The 16,108-nt window shown below is 35.6% G+C and overlaps 1 protein-coding gene across 14 annotated transcripts; it reads right to left on the reverse strand.

Annotated features, from left to right (window-relative positions):
• Positions 1-2,990: 2,990 nt before the first annotated feature.
• Positions 2,991-10,257, reverse strand: LOC147279079 (pleiotropic drug resistance protein 1-like). Of its 14 annotated transcripts, none has more exons than XM_086252738.1 (24): positions 9,929-10,257; positions 9,681-9,801; positions 9,495-9,583; positions 9,323-9,407; positions 9,073-9,232; positions 8,905-8,981; positions 8,770-8,823; positions 8,549-8,639; positions 8,116-8,417; positions 7,725-8,006; positions 7,212-7,528; positions 6,963-7,123; positions 6,760-6,863; positions 6,522-6,678; positions 6,389-6,442; positions 6,090-6,253; positions 5,544-5,876; positions 5,115-5,405; positions 4,943-5,026; positions 4,643-4,776; positions 4,208-4,435; positions 3,933-4,104; positions 3,360-3,614; positions 2,991-3,248 (listed from the first exon to the last, which is right to left on the reverse strand). In XM_086252738.1, exons 1-24 carry the CDS (start codon positions 10,255-10,257, stop codon positions 2,991-2,993), a joined length of 4,302 nt encoding a protein of 1,433 aa, XP_086108864.1. The 14 variants fall into 14 exon arrangements, with proteins under 14 accessions (XP_086108864.1, XP_086108869.1, XP_086108866.1 ...); XM_086252743.1 differs by having other exon boundaries at positions 6,090-6,199; positions 6,380-6,442; XM_086252740.1 differs by having other exon boundaries at positions 6,090-6,181; positions 6,335-6,442.
• Positions 10,258-16,108: the final 5,851 nt, after the last annotated feature.

Genomic DNA, 16,108 nt, shown 5'->3' on the forward strand with positions numbered 1-16,108 from the left:
ATTCCTCTGAGAAGCTTTCCTTCCATATCTCGGGCGGTCGGACTTTGTGCCCTTTCCATGACCTCGGTATCCATTTTCGCAGTTTGAATCGCGATGAACAACAACGTTTGCTTCAGGCAACAGAGTGGTGATCAATGCCGAGAACTTGGTAAAATTCCTCTCCCTTTATTGTTGCTGCAGGACCAAACATTAGGCAGGGAAGGTGGAGAAAGTCTTCTCCAATAGGTCAACTTCGGTGAGCTCCTCCCCACAAAATTTGAGGAGTGACCGGATCCGGTAGATCTCCGAATTATACTCATTCACGAATTTGAAATCCTAGAAACGGATGTTTTGCCAATCATGTCTTGCTTCAGGCAAGAAAATGGTCTTCTGATGGTTAAACCGCTCTTCCAGAACGACCCAAAGAGCTCGTGGATCCTCTTCAGCGAGGTACTCAACTTGAAGTGCTTCCTTCCTCCATGTGTTTTCTAATGAAGATCATGACACTTTCCTTAAGGGACTCTGCAACAACATTGTCAGCATTAATTGTCGACCTCATCTTCTTGGCAGTCAAATGAAGCTTAACATCTTGAGTCCACTTTAGATAGTTTCTTCTGGAAACTTCCAAAGTGACAAAATCAAGCTTGTTGAGATTTGACATTCTTTTGTTGAGATTTGACATTCTTTTGTTGAAATGAACAAATAATCTTAATTAGTGCTTTGGGCAATAACATCATAAGCAACAAATAAGAACTTCAAGTTCTATAACATGGTATAAACATGTAAACTATTGGTTCATGAAGGAAACTTCAGGTTCCTTATATGGCATCATTGAAGCTACAGGTTCAATATTTATGTATAAACTACTGGTTCATTAATTACCTGCAATTTTTACACATATACTCTAGTGCAAAAATTTAAACAAGTAAAATATTCATATACCCAAGTAGAACAGAAAAATATCACAAAATTGTTTGAATAAAAGTTTCTGACATTTAGAGTATATATATTAAATGGTTTGCATACTAACAATAAACCATCAGCAGCACAGTGGTTAAGGTGCAAGGTGGTGCACAAGAGGTCCTGGGTTAAAACCCTAGGCATGACAAGAATTAAAATCTCTTTTTTATAAAGTTTCAGGAGGCTCGTCATGTGTCAGCGTGAGAGTGGCGCTGACGTGGCGCATGCATGGCATCCACGTGGCAGTGGCGTGGTGGGCCTGCTGGGCTGCCAGTGTGGCGCCTGCATGGCGGGCCTACTGGGCTGGCAGCGTGGGAGTGGGCCTGCGAGGCGCTGCTGGGCCGCTGCTGGGCTGGCGCCTTGGGCCTGGGCTACACGGGCCTAATGGGCTGGCGCCTTGGGCTGGGCTGCGGGGCTTGCCCTGCCCCTGTCACGGGGATGCCATGCAGGCGCCACGTCAGCTGATAACGTGTTGTAAAAGTATGTGGAAAATAGAGTTTGTAGAAAAGAGAGGCAGAGAGAATATGATCTGTGTATTTCATTCATCTTATAAATATCCTTATATAGAGGTAGGGTTTACTAGATTTTAAATATTTACTAGTATGCTCCTACTAATTACAAGAATAGCTATACATAATAATATATTTACAACAGATTTCATATTTTAATATATATATATAGCTAGCCCACAGTACCATCAAATAAATAAGCTCAAATCTTGTGTTTTTTTTCCCACTTCTCAGCTCCTCACCTTCTCACCCCTGCCCTATATTCCCTTCTGCTCCTCCTTTTTAACAGTTAAGCCTTAATTTTATGTAGCAATTTCAATTGTTGTTTTAATTTGAAATAAGAGATTCGAACTTGGAACGTATATATTCAATATTGTGAAAAGAGATATCATAATTAGTAATAGCAACTTCATATTTTAAAATGATTATCTACTGTTTTTAACCCTTAACTATGTGTTTACTATCTTATTGAATTTTTTCGTCTTAATTATTGTTTGAAGTTGTCCCTATTAAAAGAATTTTGTGGCTGCGTCCCTAGATGTGGTGTTCATACAATGTGCCAAATAAGTTAGGGAAGAAAATAAGTAGCATTTTCCTTCCACCATTTTTCTTCCATTTTCTTAAAAGAAAATTGTGCGGGAGCTTTCACTGTCTAGCTAGTTCATATTTTACATTTCTAACTTGGACAATTATAAATATTTCTTATATTATAAAAGTTATAATTTGACCAAATTTTTATATGAAAATATCATAATACCACCAAGGTCACTTAAAATTTTATATAATAAAAACTTCTCTTGCCGCACAATTTGACATGTTTATATTGTCATATTGTAAACCAAAACCGTTGCTTAGTTAGAGTCGTATTGAGTATGTGATCCTATTTGACACAATATATCAAATATCTAATTGGAGATAATTAATAATTTTTTATGCTAAATTTTCTTGAATTCAATTTGTCATACATTTTTTGTTCATTTTCTCTTTTTATATTCTCAAATTATATCAAACATCTCTAGCATGCAATATAAACTGCACGTTATGTGCTACTAACGACCTGTTTTAAGATCTGATTCATCCGGAAAAAACAAAGGTACATAAAAAATAAAAATAAAGGAGTTGTCGTTTTTAGAATAGTGGGAAACTTCACTGATTTATATGTTGAAAATACTATTACAGATTTTATCAAAAAGGAAAATACTATTACAGATAGGCTAAGATACAGGATTCTAGTAGTAGTGGTGATATATATATATATATAGATATATATTAAACAAAAACCAAATTTACATGTGAAATTAAAATACATGCAATTACAAAACTCAGATCATACTCCATACTTATGGAGTTGGCTTGCCCCTTGCCCAAGAAAGCTGAGAAGAAAGATTTTGGTTTCCTTGTATGGAAAATGGGACAGATCGATCCTAACATGTAGTATATATGTATGCACATTAAGAACTTGGGATTTCAGCAAACCAAGGATCAAAACTTGAAGCCATGGCATTTGCTTTATATTCACATATGGCATTCTCAATTTCCTCATCATCTCTTTTGGAAGTTGAATACCTTGATTGAGAAGGCAAAGGTGAACCCAAAGAGAACTGAAATCCCAACAAGAATAATTGCAATAACACCCACAAAGTCCTTGTCATACCCAAAATAATCTTTCACAAAGTCTTCCACAGATTCACCTGAATCAAATGTTTCTTTTATGTCTCCAAACTGTGAAGCAACCAGTCCATACAGTGTGTATGAGAGAGGGCAAATCCAATAGTACCATCTCCACCAAATCGGCATTCTCTGTCATCAAAAAAATTTAGTCATTGTTAGTAATGCTTCAGTATGATACACCAGAAAATTTATGTAAAACACACACGCATGCACACAAGCATTGGAATTATAGGAACTTACTGTTCTGGGAACAATGAATCCGGAGAAAAGGTTCCATATCGCATAGAAGGCAGAGGAGATTATGGCAGCAATGTTGTGGTTGGGAGTAACAGCCACAGTCATCATGCCATAGAGTGTGAAGTATAGGAAAGTGAAGTACATGAAGATGAGATACCAAAGGAACTTGCTCACTGTCCAATGAAATCCGATCATGCCATAAACTATAACTCCATAGATGATAGTCTGGACCAAAATGTATGGGAGCTCAATCACAACCTGAATATCATTTATACAAATTTGGTGAGAAACTATGGTGATCAAATTCACCAAAAACTAATGAAATCCTTGTTTATACAGCTTCACCAGTAAACTTAACCAAATAAACTGAGATGTACTTGACTCAATTTCTCAAATTTTCATTTTAATATATATTTTTCTAGGAAGTATTTAAATCACTTTATCATGCATAGAGACTCCGATAAATTGTTGGTTCGAAAATTCTGAACAAGTCAGTAAAGGAAGATCACAAATATGATTGTATCATCTACCCTTTGAAAAGCAACCTTGTTGAACTTCATAGATTGAGTAATATACCTGTCCAAAGGCATATGGCAATGCTGAGTACATTCCAGCCGCCCTTTCTCTGTAAAAGACTGTTCTCTCAATAGCCACAACTGGCTGCACTGATGCGGCATTTTGTATCCCAATGAAGAGAACAGCAGCATACATGGAACCCATTGCATTTAAAAGATCTTGTTGGCTTGTCCTGCAATTTCAAGAAATTCTTGTCAAATTAAGGACTAAGAAATGAGGGGTTCCATTTTCACACTATGTTTTCTATTTTGTTTTAACCTTTGAGTACCATTTACCTTTTGGAGCCAAGATCCCAGAATATTGTCCCAAACATTAAAGCTATGAAAGTTGTGAACAAGAGTCTCACTGCACTGTATGGTGGGTTTCGCCAGTATGATAGATGTTGTTTCCATAGACAAGCCATACACTGGTTAAAGAAAGACTGAGAGTATTGAGTAGGGAAGTACAAGTCTTTTGAACCTGCTGGAGGAGTACTTAATTCCTTGATCAGGGCTTTGTTTCTCCTGAACCATTCAACACGTTATTAGTAATTACAAAACTAATTGTGCCTCAATTGAATTCAACATATACTGGTTTTGACATATCAAATTCTTCAACTTCCAGTTGTTCGACATATAAATTGGAACTTATTCTAAGAGTTCAAAAGATTCCAGTATCAGAGTCTCTAAAAGGTGCATTTAAAAATACTATTTGAAAATTCAAAACCATACCTATATACTTTTGAGTTCTTATATATTTGGGTGAAGTTAACACCAAGAACTACTTCTTGTGCTGCTGAAGTAATCTCTAACATCCAAGTCGCGGGATTGTAACCATCCTTAATCTTGGGAATTCCATCAATTTCCTACAAAAACATAACCATGTCAGATAGTCATATGACAACGTTTGAAGGAGAGGGAATTTGGGACCTCCTCTTTGGAGGGGAGATATGACTAAGAAGTAAAAACTAGGCTATGTCCTGACCACAGTAAACGTGTTAAACATATATTGGCAACATATAGAAACCTTACCTCAAAGTACTCGATCAAATCGGAAGAATGACGGCCTAAAGGACCCACATATATTTCTTCTCCTCCCCTTTTCAAAAGAAACAGCTGCAATGGGAGGTTGAATATTTCAGTTCTTGTAACATTAAGTAGCATATTCAAACTGTCTGATCCTAAAGCATAAAAAGAATCTCACCTCATCGAAAGCATCAAATATATCAATGCTCGGCTGGTGGATGGTGCAGACAACAGTTCGCCCAGTGTCCACTGTATTCCTCACTGTCCTCATTACAATTGCTGCTGCCCTGGCATCGAGACCAGAGGTTGGCTCGTCCATAAATATTATGGATGGGTTGGCAACAAGCTCTACAGCAATTGTTAGCCTTTTGCGCTGCTCAGTTGAGAGACCATTCACTCCGGGCAATCCAACAAGTGCTTCCCTTATCGAGGTCAGTTCCACAAGCTCCATCACTTCCTCAACGAACATCTGCAAACCATCAATCAGATTTATGTTTAGCAACTTGACTGAACACAGCACAAGTATAGAACCTTGGTTTTGGTTCCAACTGCTTTCATCTACCTCATACCACCCCCCCAGTAGAAAGAAAATAGGTTGAAAGAATACCTTTCTGGTTGAGGAATCAACCTCAGTGGGCAACCGGAGGGATGCAGAATAAACCAAAGACTCATAAACTGTAACATGAGGGGAGTGTATATCGGTTTGCTCACAATATCCTGATATCCGAGCAAATGTTTCTTGCTTTTTTGGATACCCAGATATGGTGACGTCTCCCTCAATATATCCACCAGTTTTCCTTCCTGCCAAGACATCCATTAGAGTAGTCTTTCCAGCGCCGCTAATACCCATTAGAGCTGTTAAGACTCCAGGCCTAAAAGCACCAGTCACACCCTTCAGAAGTTGTAGCCGATCCTTAGTTACACCTTGAGTTTTCATTTCCTGCAATCATGTTATACAGATGCATTCAGCACTTGGAATTAGTTCAAGCGTTATTATGAAAATAAATTGCAAGAACCAGTAAAATAAAGCCATTAGTAACTTGGGAGAGTTTCAGGAAAAATTCACAGAATTACTTGCACTAATAGCTAATGTATAATACTGGAGCCTGAACTCTTAAAACATTCTTGCCTCTTACATAAAACTTAAAAGTACCTGGGGCATGTCAACAGCATATTTGATTTCATCAAAAGTAATCCAAAGGGGTTCAAAAGGAAGAACCATCCCCCGCTTCCTGTTTTCGTTGCCTTCATTAATGTCGCCCACTCTTGCAGGCAGTGTTCTGGATGATACACTTGTTCGACTTTCATTCCTTGGGTCTGCATTGTTTACCAAGAAATCATGTTATAGATTGAAATACTCAAGCTAGGGAGACATAAATTTGGGAGCTTTTGACCCACCAGAAGAGTTCTTTCCCCGCGATGAAAGCTCAATGGATTTTTCACTTCTATCACTAATTTTCTCAGCCAAGGCCTCCTTGGATAGTACTGCCTGAGGCTTCCCAAATGCTGCAGGAATATTGTTCGGGTTATTAGAAAATTATGTCAATTTGGAGACACTTAAAAACATATATGCATAGGTACTTACGGTCAAGATACTGCAAGGCCAAAGTGTATAAGAAGTTAAATAGAAAAATATATCCAATTGTAGCTCCTACTCCAATCCAGTACCAATATGGTTCTACGAAAATCCCGCGAGACTTCAAGACCATGACTCCTAACGATTCTGTTGAATTAGGAGGAACCTATAAAACAGATATATCCATACACATATCAGCTAATGTTTTCAAAATAATTCCCCAAAATCTTCTAATTTTTATGCTTACATGACTCCAACTCTTTCCAAGAAATTCATTGACAGCTATAGCGTTCTGGCCATACATCATTGGTGAGACCCAATAACCCCATAACCACCACTTCTGCACATCCTCTGATACAAAAGAACATTTTAAACCATCAGTGTTTATGTTACATCATCAAGAAAAAATGAAACTTTAGTTACTTAGATTAAATTGTATCATTGATTCACCTCGTGACAAGATAAAGCCACCCATAACCATAACTGTAAGTAAAGCGAAGGCCCCGAATGTGTTTGCAACAATTATATTCCTCCCTACTGCCCCCATAAAGCGGAATAGTCCCGATGCCATCTGGTTAATTAATAGGAGTAAAAGATATTGTTTGAAAAACCTGCCATTAAGGGTTGTCATCAAATTCTGAAACCAAAAGTCTGAATTATAAATTTGAAATGTAATGTCTATGATGTTTTCTTTCTCACCTTCCAATGTTTGGATCAAAACCAATTACATAATAAGTCATGATCACCCAAATTGCAACTTCTACAAAGGTGATGGGGATCTTAAGGATCCATGCTGGTAAAGAGTATGCCCAAGAAGGATAGAAGAGAAGGTCCCTTTGCTTGAAAAATACAGGAAGTTTCATGATAGTCAAGGCAAGCTCCGAGAACCCATTAAACATAATCATGACGACTGAAAAGAACATAGCACCCATGTAAATCCCACCATCTGTAACTGTATCACGGTGCATCTCAGTCCGGTAAAATAGCGTCATTGATATAAAAGCCATTAGAATGAGCTGAAACCAAACACCACAAGAAATTAATATGTATACTTCACTAAGTTTCATTGAATAGATCTGCTTTTCAAGAGAGTTTTGCACCTATTTCAAATGTGGAATGCCCAGCAATATATATTATTTTCCAACAGATTATAGAAATCCACACTATGATTCCTGATTTCATCTAAAATGTTAATGAATAAATACCACTTACCTGGGTCATTTTGAAAATGTAGACAAACGAATTCCTCTTCATAAGCAAATATTCTCTAGAAATGCAAGCTTTGAGCAGTTCCTTCTTGCTAACACCATACTTCTGAGATGTTAAAGCTGCTGGGTGACCTTTGGACTTGTCAAATGGAGTAGCAAGCTCATCACCAAGTTTTCGACCAATATGAAATGACTGAAATGATTCAGCAAATTCTTTGGCAGATATAAAATTATAAGGCTCTTCTTTATGTTCCCAGTACTGCTCCTGATCTTTTCTTGATGTCACCTATGGTGCAGCAGGCAAGGAAAAGATAAATAAAAGGTTAGAATGAAGTCCAACCTCACTGAAGAACAGAAAGTGGTAAGACAAGAATAGGTGTCTAAATTAGAATTACTTCTTGTAGGAAGTCAGCAACTCCTTTCCTCTCTGGACATTTGAAACCCATGTACTCGAAGAACTCAAGCACATTTTCTCGGGGACCTTGGTATACAATTTGACCATCTGACAGAAGAATTATATCATCAAATAGGTCATAGGTTTCTGGTGCTGGCTGGAGAAGAGAGATAAGAGCAGTTCCATTGAGAATGTGGATGGATTGTCTGAGTGAATTCACTATTTGAAATGTTGTTGAACTGTCTAAACCAGTTGATATCTCATCCATAAAAAGTGCCCTTGCTGGTCCAACTAGCATCTCCCCTGAAATTATGGGCAAGAATTTTCAATGATCAGTCCAATGTAGTGACACTTTTTAGTCAGGGTTACGAAATCAGTGGGCAAAGAAAGTGTTTCCAAAATTAGTTATTACAATAAGTTGCTCAATGTTTTACCTGTTGTGACTCGCTTCTTTTGTCCACCAGAAATACCTCTTACCATTTCATCCCCCACCATGGTGTCAGCACATACCTCAAGCCCCAAAATCTGCAGAGTTTTTATTAGCATCTGATTTAAATTATCCCAAAATCTGAAATATTTCATGAGACAAAAATCAACATATATTTTTAGTATCTTTTATTTGTTGAGCTTAAACTCTGAAGGATAATGAATCCACCTTGAGTATGTAATCTGTAACTACGTTGGTCTCCTGCCCTTCTAGTGCTGCTGCCTGCACAAGTTGACAAGTGAAATATGTCATGAAAAGAAAGTCCTATACATAGTAATTTTTCTTCTCTAGCTGTACTCTTACCTTCATGTAGATATCTAGATCAGCATCTGGCATAATATTTGCTTCCTTTTCTCTCCTTGATAACTCTGCCAACATTTCTGAAAATTTTCCAACAAAAAATTAGATACAGATTCTTGAAATTCTTCAAACTAAAATGCATATGTCAAATTTCAAGGTGTTTCAACTAACCATAACGTGGTCCGACCCCTTGACATCTTGCCGAAAAAGCCAGTGTTTCCCTCACTGTCATTTCTCCCATGTGGAGATCATGCTGACTGATATAAGCCGATGTCCGTTCCGGTACAAACTCTTCCATCCCATGTCCGTTATATGCAACTCTCCCAGAAAACTGGAAATTCAAAGCAATTTCATCAAATCATGTGGACAAACAACTCTGTTAAGGGATTGTAAATAATAATGGACTTTATAACTCCCTTACTTTTAGATCTTTAGCAAGCTTTCCAGCCAAAGCCAGTAGTAATGTGGTTTTTCCAGAGCTTGGGGGACCTAAAAGCAGTGTCATTCTGCAGAAGTCAAATCAAAAAAATGAGAAGTGGACAATTTGAAGGGGTGTGCATGATGATGGTATCTGTTAGTTCTGTCCATACTACCTTTTTGGTTTGATAATTCCACTAACATCTTCAAGGATTGGTAATGGTTGCTTTCTACTTGGAAGAATGTGGAAAACATTTAAGAAACCCTTCAAAGAAAAAATGTCTTACAAAATAAGTATTAAGTTATATACAAAAGGAAGAGCTTACAATAGTTGCAATTACATAATTTAAAAGAGGAAGTACCTCCAGAATATTAACCAAAAAGTTGGATATTGTAGGTAAAGCCCTGCCTCCTACATAAGCTTCTGCTTCAACATTTAAGTGCTCAAACTGGACTTCAATTGTTGGCATTTCAAGCCCAACCCTGAGTTCAAAACAAATTGAAAGACACAGATAAAGCAACACATATAAGCATTTTCTCAAACATAAAGTAAACACAAATTCCTCAAGAAAACCATTCAAAGTGCAGAGGATTAAGATGTGAAACTCACCGATCAATGCGGTTCTTGAGCTTCAACAAGAACTTCTCATTATCTTCATCTGCAACTTTCACCAGCCTCTCCAACACATTCTTTCTTTCCAGCAGTCCAAGATTCTTGATGTCAATCTCTCTGCTTGCTTGGCCTTCTGCTTCAGTGAGTATGCCTCTCCTGATACGTAAATAAGTTGGCAGTTTCTCAATGGCTGCCCATTTCAGAGCTTCTTCATCATCATCATCATGTGAAGATTTGGAGAAAACATCCATGGCACTGTTCCTCCAAATATTAGAACTGCTCAAACGTGCACTACTCACTCTGAATATATCATCACCACTCTCCATCTTTACTACTTATATGTTGCACTTCCCAATACAATCAAACACAACCCACAAAGCTTTCTCTAACTTTCATGCAAAGAAACGTATTCATGGACCTTAGAGCTGGATAGCAGCTCAGTCTCTAAAACGGGTCTGAAAATTTATGAGGGGACAGAGTTATGTTAACAATACATGTGACAGGCTCACAGCTGTGTCTTTCTCTGCTCCTGGATTGAAAGGATTGAGGGGTATATATATAGCTTTAGGAGTACACAAGCCTAATAAATGGTCAACTTGTATACTTAATATTGTTGTGGATTGATCATGCACTGGCATATATGGAATCATTTTTGCTCACCATGGTGTATGGGTGACCCGTGTTACTTAACCATCTTTTTGTGACACGTGTCACCCATCTACCATAGTGGTAATGTTTACCACCACTTTTTTTGTGGTGAGCAAAAATGGACTTGGCATATATCACATATACATGGCTCAATTTGGAAAAGAAAAAGGAAATGGGAAAAAGAAAGTCAATAAAAATAAATATTCCAAATTTTCTAAAGCTATCGAATTCATCATGAAATAACCAATCACCATTGGTTTAGTGGTAGTACTCAGTTTCCTCTACAAAAAAAATTTATCCCAAAAAATAGGAGAAAAATTGAAATAAATTTAAAAGTTATTAAATTGAAATAGCATCTAATTTTTGTTAAATGTTAGGTTGTCTTACATATATGTTTTTAAGTTTCTTATTGAATAAAGCCAAGATGTTAAAGGCCAAATGCAAGATTTAGCTTTTGTTTTTAGCCAAATGCATAAATTTATACATTACTAGAGGCAAAAGGCAAAAACCCACATATTTAATTTTTTAAGTGTATTCATATATATTTTTATAAATTAAAATTTATAAATTAATATAATTTAATAATTATATCATTGTAATTATTTTAAGAGATAATTAGACTTAGGTCCTTTAGAAAAACAGTTTTTAGATGGAAACCGGAGATGTTTTAAAATTTATAAGAAAATTATTTTAATTCATAATAAAGTCCTTTTAATTTAGAAAAAAATCATTTTAATTCATAATAAAGTCTTTCTCTAATTTGAAGGGTATTTCCCCTCCTAAGGTGTAGAGTGAGATTTATAAAGGCTGCATGTTAGGTTTTAACTTTGAGATTCCAAAATCTTGGAGTTAAAACCTAAAATAAAGCCGTCAAAGAAGAAAAATAAAAGGACTTAATTAAAAACCCTAAATCATTACCGGTTTTAGTTTAAGAAAAATTTATAAAATGTAATGTACTCTAAGTCTCTTTTATTTTAATGAGATCTTTAATATGAATATAATATTGAATATATTTTAATACCCATTTAATTATTTTTTTCATTTATTTATTGGCTGGTGGCAATTTAAAAAAAAAACAAAAGGCAGCATTCGTGAGCAGTGACAATTGTCACAAATTTGAACATTGGTGCCATGCGTCGGAAATTGATAGGTGGGCTTTAAAAAATAAAAATAACAATTGGAAAGGCTTTTTTTGGGCCAGCATACATGAAGACAAAAGGGGCCTGCCTATCCAATCCGCACGTGACACCTAGACTCCATTTGAGGTGCTGCCACCGGCTTTTTCTCCATGCGGGCTCCACAATTCCTTCACTTCCACGAGAGCAATAACAAAATTTTGGATTAAATTTATCCTAAAATTTTGCCAAAGCATGAATTGCATTGTATTTGACCTAGTAATGTAGGAATTTTTTCACATTTTGAGCTGAATCATGCCTTTAACTTTGTATTTAGCTCAGCAATGTACATACTCTAATTGCCTTCTATTTGACCTAGTAATGTAGGAATTTTTTTACATTTTGAGCTAAATCATGCCTTTAATTTTGTATTTAGCTCAGCAATATACATGCTCTAATGAATCTACGAATGAACTAAAAACAAAATCAAGATCCAAAATGACAATATAATTTTCTAAATGTGTTTTTATTAGTACAATTTCTGAAAAGTTTTAATGGATAGACTGAGCTGTCCAAGAACCCAAAACGCAAATAATATTCTAGGACTTAGCTTGCCGACAGTATCTTTTAATAATGAATAAGTATTAAGTTATTAACAAATAATGAAAATAATGAATGAGTAAGAATATGGGTCGGCAATGGGCCGGGCCTGGCCAGCCCGACCCAAATTTTTCGGGTTCGGGTCGGGCTCGGGCTTGAATTATAGAAGCCCAATAAGGCTTTCGGGCTGGGCCGGGCCGGGCTTGGACTTTAATACACAAGCCCAAGGCCCGTCCATTGGGCTTTGGCTTGCGGGCTTAGAGGGCCGGGCCGGGCTAGGCCCAAATGGGAGGCCCAAAATGGGCCCAAAGCCTGTTTAGACACATATATATATCTTCAAAAAAAAATATAGGATTTTGGCTATGTTGTGATTTAAACATGAGACCTCACATAACAAGCTTTAATTCTCAACCAACTGAGCTGACTAGTTTATTTGTCAAGTTTGTGAATCATAACATATTTAATAGCTCTTTCATTTGTTTACTTCAATAAATTATTAATATGCTTATTAAGTTATTATATAATACTATTATGTTAGTAATAGTGTAATACCATAAATAATAAACTTTTAAAATTATATACAACATTACAACTATAATAAAACATAAATGTACATATGTTTTATTATATATTTTATTACATATTTTTATAAACAAACAATGCAATTGTGTTGTCAACGATCCGAACCGTTCAAATTTTAGTTCCTCACTCAAAGATAATTCGTGCAAAAATTTAGCTCAATCGGAGATGTAAAATTGACATAATGGTGGTCGAATTAATGAACGATCGTGGTTTTTCTAATGATGATCGAATGGGTAGATGAATTTCGATTTAGCCGATTTTTTGTACAGATGATCTTTGATTATGAACATAGAAAATGAACGGGTCAGATTGTTGAAATCACGTTGTAATCTTCATAATTATGGAAACAACAAGGTTTCAACGGGAAAGTTATTAGAATTATACTCTTTAAGTGTATTTATATGTAGAAGCTCACAAATCGATCGTGTTTTCAACAATCCGAACCGTTCAATTTTTAGTTCCTCACTCAAAGAGAATTTTTGCTAAAAATTAGCTTAATTGGAGATGTAAAAGTGACATAACGGTGGTCAAATTAATGAACGATCGTGGTTTTTCTAATGATAATCGAATGGATATATGAATTCCGATTTAACCGATTTTTTGGAAGGATGATCTTTGACTATGAAAATAGAAAATGAACGGTTCAGATCGTTGAATTAATGAATTAATGAATTGACGATCGTTTAATTATAGTTGTATTATAAAAGTTGTATATACACATATACATTTATGTTTTATTATAGTTGTAATGTTGTATATAATTTTAAAAGTTTATTACTTTATTATTTATGGTATTACATAGTTTACACTATTACTATTTACTAACATTATACTATTATATAATAACTTAATAAGCATATTAATAATTTATTAGAGTAAACAAACAAAAAACCTATTAAATATGTTATGATTCCTAAATTGGGCTTTGGGCGGGCCTAAATGGGCTGGGCTTCGGGCGGCCCATGGGCTTCAAAGGGATGGCCCAAGCCCAACCCAAGAGACTTTTGGGCCGGGCTGGGCCGGCCCAAATTTCGAGCCAAATCGGGCTTCGAGCCTAATGGGCCGGGCAGGCTTCGGGTGGGCTTCGGGCATTGGGCTTTTTGGTGAGCCCTAAGTAAGGAAGAGGAAAGATTTTGTCAAGAAAAAAATAAAAATAATAGAAATAATTATGTTCTCAATCAGTTTATCACACCAATTCCAAGTCAGCACTACTAAAATAAGTTATAATGTCAACTAAGGCCCTGGTTAGCTACTGTAATGGCACTGTACAAATCTTGCATGATATCCAATGTCAACTTTTTTTGGGGGTATCATTCAATATCAACTTTAAATCAAAATTATATATTATATTGGATTTGTTAATTCCATTGATAAGATTGAATTAGTAACATGGCACATGCAATCTAGTCAGTGTCATTCTTGGTGAAATAAGCATGTTTAGGGGGAAAAATAAAAAAAAGGAAGATGAAGAAGAATGTTGCACTTTTGATGAAAGGTCCTTTTGTTTAATTGTCCTTTAAATTAGGACCTTTTTTGACCCCAAAAAAATTAGGACTTCTTTTTTAGCAGTATTTACTATTTAAGTCTTCAGTTTCTTGGCAGACAATCAAAGTCCTTTTTCTTGGTAGTCTTTGTATTTATCTTTTGGAAAGAGGAAATTTCTTGGCAGTCTTTAATTTCTTGCGAAACAATTAAATCTCACAAGGATTCTTCCAAAATAGTAAAAGGATAAAATAGTCCAAAAAGTCAAACAAAAAAACATAACAAATGAACTAAAATATTTCCATTAATTGTCAACCGTGGTAGATCAAAATTTAGCTGGAAGTGGGATCGGAGTATGCAGATCAACCGTCGGGATCTGCCCATCAAAACAATCCAAATCTTTGAAAAGATCTTACCTTTACATGCATTGAATGTTTCCATGTGACTTTCCTCTAGAGCCAAACAAAACAAAAAATAAAAAACTTTTATGGGTTTGACTCCAAATACTCTATGGGGGTCTTTGACTCTTTGGTATCGTTTGCAAAAAGACCTCCCTAAAAAGATTTTCTTTTTTAAATTACACTAATTATTCATGAATCATGAATCATGTATAGGAATAGCAACAAGAGTATTTTAAAATTACAGACAGCCAACCACCTAAAATATAGCAAAAACATATTTTTGTCTGCAAAACATATTTTGAGGTAAATTAAATTGAACTAATTTAGTCTAAGTGAAGTCTAATTCCTTATTGAAACCAAATTCTTCATGAATTGCATTCTGGGCAGGTATGTCATTCTCGTTGTTTTTGTCTGAGCAGATTTAACATCAAGCATGTTTTCTAAAAAGTTACAGACTTCGATAAAAAATCAGTTGACAACAAGATTCTCTTTCAGTCTCAACACTCCTCACTCTCTTACGTGTGACATTACTTAAGCCAAACACATATAAAACTTTTGGATGGCATAAGAGCACACATGATACCATGATGAATTTAAGCATATAACCCAAAACTAATTGGTAATGGCCGGTCAAATGAAGATAGCCAAAACTTATGATACAACCCTTTCTACCTTAACCTGATACAATAGAGATTTGGAAGAAGGAGCAGAGCTCCAATTTTTCTTTGTATATTCTATATTAACCAATCATCCAAAATCATCCATTACAAATGAGAGCTACTGCTCTTATACCAGCAAATGAACTGGTCATAACAAACTTGATCCGGTCAAGACTCATAGCAATGAACTGTCAGCTGTCATTTTACTAACAAAACTACTAATTAAAGACTAACAAACTATTAATTAAAGACTTAACCAATTACAAATCTTAACCCCTTTATATTCTAATATGCAAAGCTTTATATTTTTTATGTGAGATTCTCTCTCTCAGTAGGGTTAATGTCTTAGTCTCTAAGTAGGGTTAATGTCTTAGTCTCTAGGTCTCAATATGGATCGATGAGGTGAAAAGTATTAGGACCTAATGACAAATTATTTTATATAACCATAACACCGTCACATGGTGTAATCAACTCACATAAATATAGTATTAATAACATTCATCCAAATGAATTGATTATATCACATAAGAGTACTACGGTTAATTATATAGAAAATTTTCTCGAGACCCTCTCTCGCTTTCTTGATATTTGTTTTTACTTGTTTTAAAATGATTATAGTTGTGATTTTGTATTGTTAATTTCTTCTATGTAGAAACATGAAAACAAATAATACCTAATTTGGCTTGGCTA

Source organism: Dryas octopetala, chromosome 7 (assembly GCF_963921425.1).
Source record: "Dryas octopetala chromosome 7, drDryOcto1.1, whole genome shotgun sequence".
NCBI lineage: Eukaryota > Viridiplantae > Streptophyta > Magnoliopsida > Rosales > Rosaceae > Dryas > Dryas octopetala.